This window comes from Borostomias antarcticus (genome assembly GCF_949987555.1).
Source record: "Borostomias antarcticus genome assembly, chromosome: 20".
NCBI lineage: Eukaryota > Metazoa > Chordata > Actinopteri > Stomiiformes > Stomiidae > Borostomias > Borostomias antarcticus.
Window position 1 is genome coordinate 3,789,287 of NC_140253.1, and position 13,087 is coordinate 3,802,373.

A 13,087-nucleotide genomic window follows, 5' to 3' on the forward strand; every position below is an offset into this window, starting at 1 on the left:
TAAAATATAATGTATATTAAAATAGAATAGAATTCCGTGAGAGTCCACTCACAGCTATTTCTGAAACGGATTATGATAATGATAACTAAGAAAAAATACTTGTGGCAGTTTTTAATGCCACGGCTGTCAAGATAAAAGATTACAAGATGCAAGCTTACAAGATAATTATTCAAAATGATTCATTTTCGCTTGGAAAACAATTGCCAGCATATATGTACCGTCTATACCATCAGACAAGATGGCTAGTGCCCACCAAAGCCAGGAGATGAAGGGTATGATATCCGTATCTGCAAATGAACTGAGATGGCTTTCTACTTCCCTACAGAAAGGGAAATATCAAGGTTGATACAAGGCTAAATCAGGACGAGTAGCCTTGCTGTGAAACAGGAGCGTGTCTCTGATGTGGCTCTGGGCACCCATGTTTTGATGAAGAACCATGTTGTGAAATGAGATGATTCATCATCACACACACACACACACACACCACTATACTATAGTTAGTGTAACTTTCTGCCACTAAGAAAGAGTACCGAACCAAAGTTGCCACTACAAACCGTACTAGATAGTGAGTCTTATACAAACCACCCTGCCCTGCCCCTGTCTGTCTCAGCTACTGTGTGTGTGTGTGTGTGTGTGTGTGTGTATGTGTGTGTGTCAGTCTGGTGCTTTCCAGCCCAACCCCAACACCGTCCCCGCAACACAGGCATGTTATGAGGCCGACCCGGGCCAAGACCAACATCAGGGATGAGTCATCGATACAGAAAAAAAATCACATTATATCACAGGGACATCATGTTGTCTGTCTGGTAGTGCTAGTCTGGGAGTGCTAGTCTGGTAGTGTTAGTCTGGTAGTAGTAGACAATGGGTTGTCAGTTTTCATTCCCTCAAACCAGTGTCTTGATGAAAGGATGAATGAAAAGATAACACTAGGCTCATGTCCTTGAAATTGGAGTGCATTGGTGACAAAACATGTTATTGCTAACTATTTGGAACTTGAAGATAGAGATACTCTGATAGATTAAGGCTTTTGTCCCCGAAGGGAAATTCTTTTTGTTGCAGCAAAAGTACACATAGCATACAACAATGCAATGCAATACAAAAACGCATAACAAAAGGCGCATGTACAAACCCAAAAGGGGTGTGTGTGCAAAAAGTAGTAAAGTACAAAAGACCGCAAATATGCCTATGAGTCATTTCACATTCCTGGGAATATATCATGTTCCCAGAAATGTGCACGAATTTTAAAATATTTTAATAACTATTGAACTTTAAATAAGCAAATATTTTGGGTATCTGCCTAGGCTTAAGACCTATATTTCGGTGGGTTCGTACATCAAAACTGGACATTGAGCGCCATCACGCGGACATGTACAGAAGTACAGCTTCCAGGACAATGATTTATGGTACCAACCACAAGTAAAAACAAAGTAACACAACAGTGAAGTTCAAACTGTCGGCTAAACAGACCAAATAAGGCTCTTTTACAGTGTAGCCTACCCTTGATAAATAATAGGCTACCGTTTACTGCTGTCTATTTTTTGTATTGGGAAAAAAAACAAGACAAGCAATAATTCAATTGGCTTGTACGGATGTCACTCACTTCTTTTGTTTCCAGATCACATCCAATCCTGACTGAGGACTTGGCAGGTGTGACTTGTCGCTTAGCAGCCCAAGACCCAAACATGAAGTTGTTATGTAATAAATAGCCCTTTGTCTGTCGAGCGACATCCACTTTTCTTGAAATAACTGCTTCCATACCCAGTTCATGTGAAACAGCCACATTATTTTAGATTTCGATGTTTGGCTACCTCTGCTACACCTCAACCTCAATTTATTGATCACACTACAATTAAATAGTCAGAAAATATGGAAGTGCTCAGAAATTAGGTAAAATAAAATTGACGTTTATTTAATGATTATTTTCAACTTTTCAGACTATCAAATTATATGTGGGCCTATCAAAATAGTTTATACAAAACAATTAAACAAATGAAAGGTGAATTGACTTTAGTCAGTCCACATTTGACTGGGTTTATTTGCAGAATTTTCCAGGGGTGCATGCCACAGTGGCCGTGACGCCATGACTTCTAATGTAACCTGATTCTCCAGCAAATGAGAATGTGAGAATTTGGGGGAACAGCAGTGAACAAGATGGCTGATGCGGGATAAAGAGGAAAGTGTTTTGTTTCTTTTTCATGAATGAGGAATTTCCGTTATATAAGTCAGTGTAGTGTAAACCTTTAAATAGTTGCAAACACTTCACAATTTCAAACATTAACTTTTGTGCAAGAAACTGAACTTTGAACTAGACTAGCGCCGACGCTCCATCGTTCTTGGAGACAGAAATAAGATTCCTCGAGTTGTTATTCTTTCTTGTTTCTCAGCTATAGTTCAAGTTAAGAGTAAAAAAGTAACATTGAAAGTAAGCTTTAAAATATCGTTTGCCTTTGCAAAGTGGGGATTTGGCGGATTATTGAATTTTACCAACTTTACAAACAAATATTTTAATGGATGCGTAGGCTAAATATTTTCCGCTTGATATGTGCGATAAACGTACCGTAACGCTTGTCAGTGGCTAGTTTTTTAAGGCAGACTAGAGGTAATTGACTTTCGATCATTTTGAAGTGAATTGTTGGACCAACAATGAGCTCAACCCGAGTCAGATCCCAGCAGCCGCCGACCCAACCGGGCAGGGTCCCCGCGGGCGCAACGGCTGCTTCCCTTCCGCACAGGCTGGACAAGAGCGAGGGCATCGAGATGGAAAACATCCAGCACCAGGACCTGGGGCTCGGAGGAGCCGTGGGCACGCCGTCCCCGCCGTCCAGGCAAGCCTGGAGCCGGGATAACCCGGGGTTCGAGCCCGAGGACGAGATGATGGGGGCGGACTGGCCCCCGGCGAGCCCCGGGAGGAGGTCGGTGTCCACGGCCTCGAGCAGCAGCGGCAGCAGCGGGCTGGGGAGCTACAACGGCGCGGGCAGCAGCACCCGTATCCACCGTGGACTGTACCCCACCCCGACAGTGGACGCCCTGCAGCAAGACGGACAGGAGCACCGCACCTGTATGAAACAGATACTGCACAAGATAAGAAGTCAGTGTCTCTACTGTTAACGCATCACACCTTAGCAAGAGGTCTATATGACACATCAGGATAGCCATATCATAACTGTTATAGGATGTGGTAATAAGCATGTTATTGATGTTCTAGTCATAGTTCACTGAAATCTCACCTGTTTTAGTTCTGTGGGGCACTGAGCTGATGGAGGACAGTGACAGCAGCAGGGAGAGGTACCTGTGGAACGTCCTGAGAGAGATGGTCACCTACGTCATCTTCCTCATCACACTCTGCATCTGTGAGTAGACCCACGTGTGTAGAAACGCTCTTCAGGAGCTAAGACGACAGGAGTTCAGTCCGGATTTCACAGAGCCAAGATTAAGCCGAGTTTTGAACTAAAAAACTGAAAGTGGTGAGTCTCTCTTTGCGAGCTTAAACAGATGGAAATAGGGTCCATTGGTTTCTGACTACAGGGGAATTCTATATTTATTATGTTCTGTATAAAGCTATACAAATAAAATGTTAAACTGATATGTATATGACAATAACAATAGATGGGTTTAAAGGGAACAAAATTTAAAAAAAGACTGTGGTTCAGACGAATAACCTTGTGCTGAGATGATGGTAATTTTGCCTCAAGAGCTCCACCGTGGCAGAAGCAGAACATCTTTTTAAGAGAGGGTTATAGCTATTATCCACTGACCAGCCATCTTTCTGAAGGAAAAGTCCTATTTCCAACCTCTTTCAAGTCTTCTAAATGCTGCTGACAGACGAAGAACTAAAGCCTCTGACCAGAAACCTCTAGCAGAGTGTGTCATCGGTGGACTATGTCTGGGTGGAAGGATTGTGGGATGGCAGCGAAGAGGATGAGAGTTCCATACTGTGAGGTTTTGGGCGGACCAGGAAACGGGTCTCTGGCAGACTCACTATGGGATGCGCTCTCTGCCAGGTTGGGCCTGAGTGGGGAGGGGAGGGGGGTGGATTTGGTGAACAGCCATAACTACTTCATGGAAAACAGCACGGAGGATGTAAACCAATACTCCAAAAATAAGCTCAAAATATCTGCCTGGGTTTGAACCAAGATGGTCGACCCATCTTATGTAGATTTCCATTCAATGACAACGTTCTTATTGCATGATTTTCTGCACCCAGCATGTTGAATGCAATGGATATAAATCAAGATAATCTCGGTAAAGAGAGGGTTTGTTTCTATGTGTGTGTCATGGGCATCTAAACAGGTCTTGGCTTGTGTGCAGTAGGCCAGGATTTGGTAGCTGGTGCCAACAGGAAGTCTCCACCTGCAGAACACCGCTGGCTCTCTCAGTGCCTGAAAGGTCTCAGGAAGAGAAACACGCCAGACTTTTGTCATACTGGAATGCATGTGAACGTGCGACTACCGTTGTGTTCTGCGAGGGTATACGGGGTGGCGAGCTTCATTGCGTAGGCTGCTGGGTTGCGCAATTAGCCGTTCGAGAACGCTAAAACTCGCTCTGGTGGCGTTTCACAGTGACCTACGGGATGGTGAGCTCCAACATGTACTACTACACCAAGGTCATGTCCCAGCTGTTCCTGGACACGCCTCTCTCTCCCGGCGAGCCCGCCACCTTCCGGAACATCGCCACCATGGAGGACTTCTGGAAGGTAAACACCTCTCTAATCGCCATGACACTGTCGCATCATAACCGCTTACATGTAACAATTACCATCCATTGGATACGCATCGGTCCTATTACAACTAACCATACCTGTCCTACGTCCTAACCGTATCCGTCCTATATCCTCACCGTATCCGTCCTCTATCCTAACCGTATCCGTCCTCTATCCTAACCGTATCCATCCTCTATCCTAACCGTATCCATCCTCTATCCTAACCGTATCCGTCCTCTATCCTAACCGTATCCATCCTCTATCCTAACTGTATCCGTCCTCTATCCTAACCGTATCCTGACCATGTGTGTGTCCTAACCATCCCGTTCTTTTCCCAGTTCACGGAGGGTCCGTTCTTGAACGGCATGTACTGGGAGGTGTGGTACAACAACCGGTCCCTCCCAGAGAACCACAGCCTCATCTACTACGAGAACCTCCTACTGGGCGTGCCCCGCCTGCGCCAGGTCAAAGTTCACAACCAGTCCTGCGTCGTGCACCAGGACCTGAGGGACGAGGTGCAGGACTGCTACCACATGTACACCCCCGGGAACGAGGACAGGGCCCCCTTCGGGCCGAAGAACGGAACTGCGTACGTTGAAGGTGGCGGTGGGGGGGATATAAGACGAAAACATTCTCTCTTTTTTTAAGTTTAAGATGCGATTGCGATTCAAGATAATCTCGGTAAAGACATGAGGGTTTGTTTCTATGTGTGTGTCATGGGCATCTAAACAGGTCTTGGCTTGTGTTCAGTAGGCCAGGATTTGGTAGCTGGTGCCAACAGGAAGTCTCTTCTCCTGCAGAACACCGCTGGCTCTCTCAGTGCCTGAACGGTCTCAGGAAGAGAAACACGCCAGACTTTTGTCATACTGGAATGCATGTGAACGTGCGACTACCGTTGTGTTCTGCGGGGGTATACGGGGTGGCGAGCTTCAGCGTGTAGGCTGCTGGGTTGCGCAATTAGCCGTGTTACCGTTTAATAGGGACGAGGGACGAGGTGCAGGACTGCTACCACATGTACACCCCCGGGAACGGGATAGGGCCCCCTTCGGGCCGAAGAACGGAACTGCGTACGTTGAAGGTGGCGGTGGGGGGGATATAAGACGAAAACATTCTCTCTTTTTTTAAGTTTAAGATGCGATTGGGGCTTTGTTACGCATTGCGCTGTTATCTAGAAATAAAGAAAAACCCACCAACAATCTTTCTTTCAGAAAACCCCAAGGAGATAGAGCTCACCCCACATCTTGAGATACCCAGTCAGAGTGGCGCTACTCCCCTCGTTTGTCTGTGCGTGTTCCCCCTCCGTGACTGACCGTGTTGACCGCGTGCGTCCGTCCCCAGGTGGGTGTACACGGACGAGGGCGGCCTGAACGGCAGCAGCCACTGGGGCCAGGTGTCCACCTACGGAGGAGGGGGCTTCTACCAGGACCTGGCCCCCACCCGGGAGGCGTCGGCCGGCCTGCTGCGCCCCCTCAAGGACCAGCTGTGGATGGACAGGGGCACCAGGGCGGTGTTCCTGGACTTCACCGTCTACAACAGCAACATCAACCTGTTCTGCATCGCCAGGTACGGGGTTCTTCTGGGCTACAGCAGTGTGAGTGTGGTTGTTATGGATTTTATCACACTCATAAGTGTGGTGATCGCATGGCTTACATACAGTATATGGGCATGGATTAGTACATCACTTTAAAGTGCTACAGGAGATGCCAATATGTCTGTGTTTGTATCTGTATGTGTATGTGTGTACAGGTGCACCTCTGAAAATTTGAATATTGTGGAAAGTTCATTATTTTCTGTAATTTAATTCAAAAAGTGAAACTTTTTCATATATTATAGATTCATTACACATGTGAGGTTGATTGCCTCCATGACACGCTCCACGTTGATGCAGTAATTTGTGCAAAAGGAGCCCCCGCCAAGTATTGAGTGTATAAATAAACATACTGAACATACTGTACAATCATAAAGATTAAAACCAAAAAAGGCATGAAATATGTCACTTTTTGCAATGGATCTAGAATATATGAAAGTTTCACTGTTTGAATTACATTATCGAAAATAATGGACTTTTTCCCAATATTCTAATTTTGGGCGATGCGCCTGTATAACGTGTTTGTTGGACAGGTTGCTGGTTGAGTTCCCCGCCACGGGGGGGGTGGTGACTTCCTGGCAGTTCCAGACGGTACGGCTGATTCGCTACGTCTCTGGCTGGGACTACTTTGTCGGTGTGTGTGAGGTGGCCTTCTGCCTGTTCGTCCTGTACTACGTGGTGGAGGAGGCGCTGGAGATACGCATCCACCGCCTGCGCTACTTCAAGAGCCTGTGGAACTGCCTGGACGTGCTCATCATCGTGGTGCGTAGTCATACAAGATGGCCGCCGCACCAGGGGCCGGTCGAATACTGTAAAAATGCATCCTTCAAACCTTGGTGAAGGCTAGAGTGCAGAGGAAATGAAAAAGAATTTCACGATTAGGCCAAAGCCAAGAAGGCAGCATACAGAACTTTAGACATGCAATACAAAAACAAGCAACGCAACATATAAGGTACATCGACAGATAAAACAGTGCAAAAAGCATAAAAGAAGCATCTGTAGATTATGCTCTTAGTCACTTGTTTAGAACGGAGATGCACTTGTGGGTTCTGGGGAGTAGTAATACACTGACTTCCTACGCTAAATGCAATTATAGTCGCTTTGGATAAAAGCATCTGCTAAATGACTGTAATGTAATGAAATATAATGCAATGTAAATAACTTTAAAGAACAGGCTTCTTGATCATTGGTGTAAAAAGGTATATTAAGGTATATTCACATGTTTCTAGCCCCAGATCAGTCTGATATAAACAGCTCTCTGATCTGGGCTTTAAAAATTACATGTTAGTATCAGTGCTAATCTTAGGGAAAGGAAAAGTTTAAGTTAAGTTTAAGTATTCAAATAGGGACCGCGATTATATGAATTCTTCCTGAAATTCAGACAAATCTATTAATCATTTCCTGAACCCGACACCAATCAATACGGTTTTAGTTTAAAAAACATATTACCCTCTCTCCATTCCTATCTCCAGTTGAGCGTCGTGGCCATCATCATGAACATCACCAGGACGTCGATGGTCAGCTATCGCCTGAAGGACCTGTTGGAGAACCACAGCGGCCACCCCAGCTTCGTACCGCTGGCCCACCTCCAGGTCCAGTTCAACAACGTGGCCGCGGTCGTCGTCTTCCTCTGCTGGGTCAAGGTACGGCTGCACTTACTCTCTCTCAGTCTGGGAGCGCACTCAGGAAAGACCCGCACTCAGGAAAGACACGCACTCAGGAAAGACACGCACTGAGGAAAGACACGCACTCAGGAAAGACACGCACTCAGGAAAGACACGCACTGAGGAAAGACACGCACTCAGGAAAGACACGCACTCAGGAAAGACACGCACTCAGGAAAGACACGCACTGAGGAAAGACACGCACTCAGGAAAGACACGCACTGAGGAAAGACACGCACTGAGGAAAGACACGCACTCAGGAAAGACACGCACTCAGGAAAGACACGCACTCAGGAAAGACACGCACAGAGTGAGAACATTTTGCCAACAAATTAAGTATCACAACATTGCAGTTTCATCCAAGGACTAATTTACATCTGAATTTCCCTTCCGATGGTCAGCCACTGATACAGTTCACCTTGTTCTCTCTCTCCCTCCCCCTCTTCCTCCCAATCTCTCTCTCTCCCTCCCCCTCTTCCTCCCAATCTCTCTCTCCCTCCCCCTCTTCCTCCCAATCTCTCTCTCCCTCCTCCTCTTCCTCCCAATCTTTCTCCCTCCCCCTCTTCCTCCCAATCTTTCTCCCTCCCAATCTCTCTCTCCCTCTCTCTCTCTCTCTCCCTCTCTCTCCTACAGCTTTTCAAGTTCATCAACTTCAACCGGACGATGAGCCAGCTGTCCAGCACCATGTCACGTTGTGCCAAAGACCTGGCGGGCTTCGCCATCATGTTCTTCATCATCTTCCTGGCCTACGCCCAGCTGGCCTACCTGGTGTTCGGCACGCAGGTCAACGACTTCAGCACCTTCCAGGCCTGCATGTGAGTGCTGTTATACGCCGCTTTGGGTTATATAATAATACGGTCGAAGGACACATGGATCTGTTCAGAGGATTATAGTGGGCGGTTCAATTGTCAGGGATTTTTTTGGATTGTTTTTTTTTTCCGAATGTAACTCGCCGACTTTGCGATTTGCCGCATCGCCATCGCCGGCCAAATGTACGCGAGGCGAAACCTAATATGGTCGTGTTCCTCCTCGCTCCGCAGCTTCACCCAGTTCCGCATCATCCTGGGAGACTTTGAGTTCTCCCAGATCGAGGAGGCCAACCCCGTCCTGGGACCCCTTTACTTCACCACCTTCGTCTTCTTCATCTTCTTCATCCTCATGGTGAGGCCTTGGGTTGAGTCCTGAGAGACAGAGAGAGAGAGAGAGAGAGAAGGAGAGAGAAACTATGTAAGAGAGAAAGAGACAGATGGATCCAGAAAGAAAGAATAAAAGAAAGAGAGAGAGATTTATGAGCATTTTGATCCAGGTGTTAAGGTTCCTGTTGTGTTGATGTAACGTGTCCTCTTCCTGTTCCTGTAGAACATGTTCTTGGCCATCATCAACGACACGTACTCCGAGGTGAAGGCTGACATGGCCCAGCAGAGGTCTGAGATGGAGATGACCGACCTGATCAGAAAGGTACTGGATGGGTGGACCCAAGTTATGTTGGATGGGTGGACTGAAGTTATGTTGCGCTCCACATCATATAGGTACAATATTAGGGCTGGGTGATGGACCTCACTATACCATACGTACTGTATCTATACATTACAATTCTCTACATAATTCACTGAAAATTAAAAAATAGAGGTGAAGAGCTGAAAATACAACTTGATTAATGAATGTATTGATTAAATTCCATCCTTCGTTTTGTATATCTATTCCTTGTCTTGTTCTGTATATTTTTCCTTCCTGTATAAAAAGTCAAAAGAAAATTAATTATGATATATATTTTTTAATGTATCGATAGGAGGGGCTGGAAAATCGATACTGTATTGTGGAACAAAACATATTGCAATAGCTCTATCGATTTTTTTTGCCCCCCAATTTTTAGCCCTATACAATATGACATGTATATGTAACTTGTGGCTGTGAAATATACACAACCATGTTGAAACATAGGCAGGCTGTTCTGGAATATTCTCCTCTCCCCCCCAGGGCTGTGACAAGGCCTTGATGAAGCTGAGACTGAGGAAGACGACGGTTGACGACATCTCCGACAGCCTTCGGCAGGCTGGGGGCAAGCTCAACTTCGACGAACTCCGCCAGGACCTCAAAGGGTGACCGCAGCACTGCCTGAAATGTCGACATTTGTCAGGAGGAGAATACCTGGAATATGCAGTAGTCATGGACTTTCATGACAGCACATTAAGCAATGAATCTCAGCGTGTGTTAATGTAAACGAAGTGTGTGTGTGTGTGTTTCTGTGCTCAGTAAGGGTCACACAGATGCAGAGATCGAGGCCATTTTCGCCAAGTACGACCACGACGGGGACCAGGAGCTGACGGAGCACGAGCACCAGCAGATGAGGGACGACCTGGAGAAGGAGAGGGTGAGTTATACACACACACATACACGCATGCACACACACACACACACACACACACACACACACACATACACACACACACACACACACACACACACACACACACACCTGCAGCTATTCAGTGTGTCTCTGCACACATGCCAGGAGGACTTGGATCTGGAACGCAGCTCGTTGCCCCGGGCCACCAGTGGGCGGAGCTTCCCCCGTAGCCAGGACGACTCGGAGGAGGACGACGACGAGGACAGCGGCCACAGCTCCCGTCGCCGCGGCAGCAGCTCTGGGGGCGTGTCCTACGAGGAGTTCCAAGTGTACGTTCTAAATTCCTCAATTGACATACTTTACCTGCACACTGTTGTGACTCACAGCTAGTGATTTTGGCAGGTTGTAAATGTGTTCATAGCGTGTTATGAATGTGTTATTATAACTACGTAAATTGTCTCTTGGAAAACACTTTCCTAGCTGCCTGATATTTCCGATATGGGAATCACATGGCATTGGACAGGTTAAACACATGTTATAGCATGTCACTATACTGTTGTGATTGTGTCATAACACTGTTCTCACTGTTATAACCGTGTTCTGACTGATGGTGGCGCTGCAGGCTGGTGAGGCGCGTGGACCGCATGGAACACTCCATTGGCAGCATCGTGTCAAAGATAGACGCGGTGATCGTCAAGCTGGAGACCATGGAGAGAGCCAAGCAGAAGAGGAGAGACGTGCTGGGGAGGCTGCTGGACGGCGTGCTGGAGGTGAGACCTACGGACGCACGTTAAACGCGGGCGCCCGTGAATTCATGCGCATGCTAGTGCCGACGCACGCACGCCGACACACACACACACACACACACACACACACACACACACACACACACACACACACACACACACACAGTCAGTCCCAATACTATTACACTTTTTAACCTTTAATTTTTTTTCTCTTTCTCTTTCTCTCGCTCTCTCTCTCTCCCCCTCTCCCTCCCTCCCTCCCTCCCTCTCTCTCTCTCTCTCCCTCCCTCCCTCTCCCCAGGACGAGCGGGCGGGCCGGGACACGGAGGGCCACAAGGAGCAGATGGAGAGGCTGGTGAGGGAGGAGCTGGAGCGCTGGGAGTCGGACGACACCGTCTCACAGGTCAGCCACCACCAGCCCGCCACCCCCATTGGCCCAGGCTCCCAGCCCCGCCCACGCAGCGCCCGCCCCTCCTCCTCCCTGTCCACTGACGGCCCGGACGCCGGGGCCAACGGGAGTGGCCACGCGTGAAACCACGCCCACAGTATTATTAATTAGATAAAAGCTCCAGTGTCCAAAAGGAAGAATGGAAAATGACATGCGCTCAACTCAAATTAACACCAAATCTTAAAGAGTGCCAAGTCAGAAACTCATGATAATCTATGGACCAATATCCATTATTTTTAAGATGAGTCTAAATCACTAAAGGGATGTTTCAAGGGAATTTAGATTTACCTACATCCTGTTCATCCTATTCGTGGTCAGGTACGGCTCACATTATGGAGTTGCCATATTTCTTTTTTTTTCATTCACACAAACCTATAGTCAGTTGCACTATCACCTCATATGTATTTACTATACATGTAGCCTTAACAATAGCCAGGACGAGTGCACAGCACCACAGCTATCCAAATGCACTGAAAGTGTCAGAGTGAGGTTCGCCCTGTAGACTCATATTGTATTATAAGAGTTTGAAGTATTCCACCTTTAAGATGGCACATGCTTTTGCACAAGCAGAGTTACGATTTATCCCAGTATTTACAAAGCTCACAATGCAAGTGCAGGTACAATAAGATTGTAGTGTTCGGAAAAATACATGAAATATAATGAAGGATTTGCATAAGGGTACATTGTGAAGTATTAGGTTTTGTTATGACGCCTTTCTCTGAATGGAACGGTACAAGCCTGAAAGTTACAGTATATTCCTTAGTTTATATTCTAAGAATACACAGCATATCATTTTAGAATGCTTTTTCCTGTGCAGGTAGTGCAATGGCTTTTAATTATTCCTATGCACGCACAACTTTGTGTTTGACAAAAAATGGTTGATTAGATTGTTCTTCGTATGCTGCTTTTCCTGGTTTTGTTCCTTTAATATAGATAAAAGTGTGGCACAGCCTGTCATATGTACTCACCTCTATTCTATATCACTGTGTAATTATTTTATCAAATACTTTGGATATCGATGTATATGATACATATTGTAACTTGAAACAAACTTCGATTTGGAGTGCATCTAGTCTTCATGGGAAACCCATGCGTATATTTGTTTTGACTCTATGTACTGTGCTTTACAGTATCTTGTAGTCTCCCTGTGTTGTTTTTATACCGTCATGATCATGGACAGTAAGGTGTGGAAAATCAATAAACATGTACTGATTTCCAAACGTATTTCATATAAAATCAACCAAGTATGAAAAATGAAGGAGTGCTCGTCCATTATTTTCAATAGAAAAGTCAGGGGCTAAACATAATCAGCCCTTTGTGAAGAAGTTGAACCAGGTTGAGCACTGCTCATAAGCTCTTAACTACAGCGTGTTGGGATTGTGAAGTGCACTCAAGCCAGCAGATTGGAGTTGATGGTGTGATGTTGATATATATTGGGGATTAGGGCAGATTACGTGGGATGAGGACATCTATTGACCTAAATGCCTGGATTTGGACATGACTGCTAATGTCTGTTCTGTCAGTAACGCATCTCTAAAGCTCAGTGTTAAATAGGCGTTTACGCAGAACTATCCTTGCGCCACAAATTCATACTG

At 46.2% G+C, this 13,087-nt stretch overlaps 1 protein-coding gene across 2 annotated transcripts; it reads left to right on the forward strand.

Moving 5' to 3' along the window:
• The first annotated feature begins 2,155 nt into the window (after positions 1 to 2,155).
• Positions 2,156 to 12,699, forward strand: pkd2 (polycystic kidney disease 2). 2 transcript variants are annotated; one of them, XM_084454299.1, is made up of 15 exons: positions 2,156 to 3,088; positions 3,237 to 3,350; positions 4,560 to 4,693; positions 5,038 to 5,288; positions 6,038 to 6,262; positions 6,821 to 7,049; positions 7,760 to 7,930; positions 8,585 to 8,766; positions 8,992 to 9,112; positions 9,311 to 9,409; positions 9,929 to 10,050; positions 10,205 to 10,322; positions 10,464 to 10,627; positions 10,921 to 11,068; positions 11,346 to 12,699. In XM_084454299.1, exons 1-15 carry the CDS (start codon positions 2,644 to 2,646, stop codon positions 11,574 to 11,576), a joined length of 2,754 nt encoding a protein of 917 aa, XP_084310425.1. In that variant the 5' UTR covers positions 2,156 to 2,643; the 3' UTR covers positions 11,577 to 12,699. The 2 variants fall into 2 exon arrangements, with proteins under 2 accessions (XP_084310425.1, XP_084310426.1); XM_084454300.1 differs by having other exon boundaries at positions 10,467 to 10,627.
• The last annotated feature ends 388 nt before the right edge of the window (positions 12,700 to 13,087 follow it).

Coding starts and splice junctions, on each gene's coding strand:
- pkd2 (XM_084454299.1), top strand. CDS start 2,644: ATGAGCTCAACCCGAGTCAGATCCCAGCAGCCGCCGACCCAACCGGGC. Junction 4,694..5,037: donor CCATGGAGGACTTCTGGAAG/GTAAACACCTCT, acceptor TTCTTTTCCCAG/TTCACGGAGGGTCCGTTCTT. Junction 10,628..10,920: donor TCCTACGAGGAGTTCCAAGT/GTACGTTCTAAA, acceptor GTGGCGCTGCAG/GCTGGTGAGGCGCGTGGACC.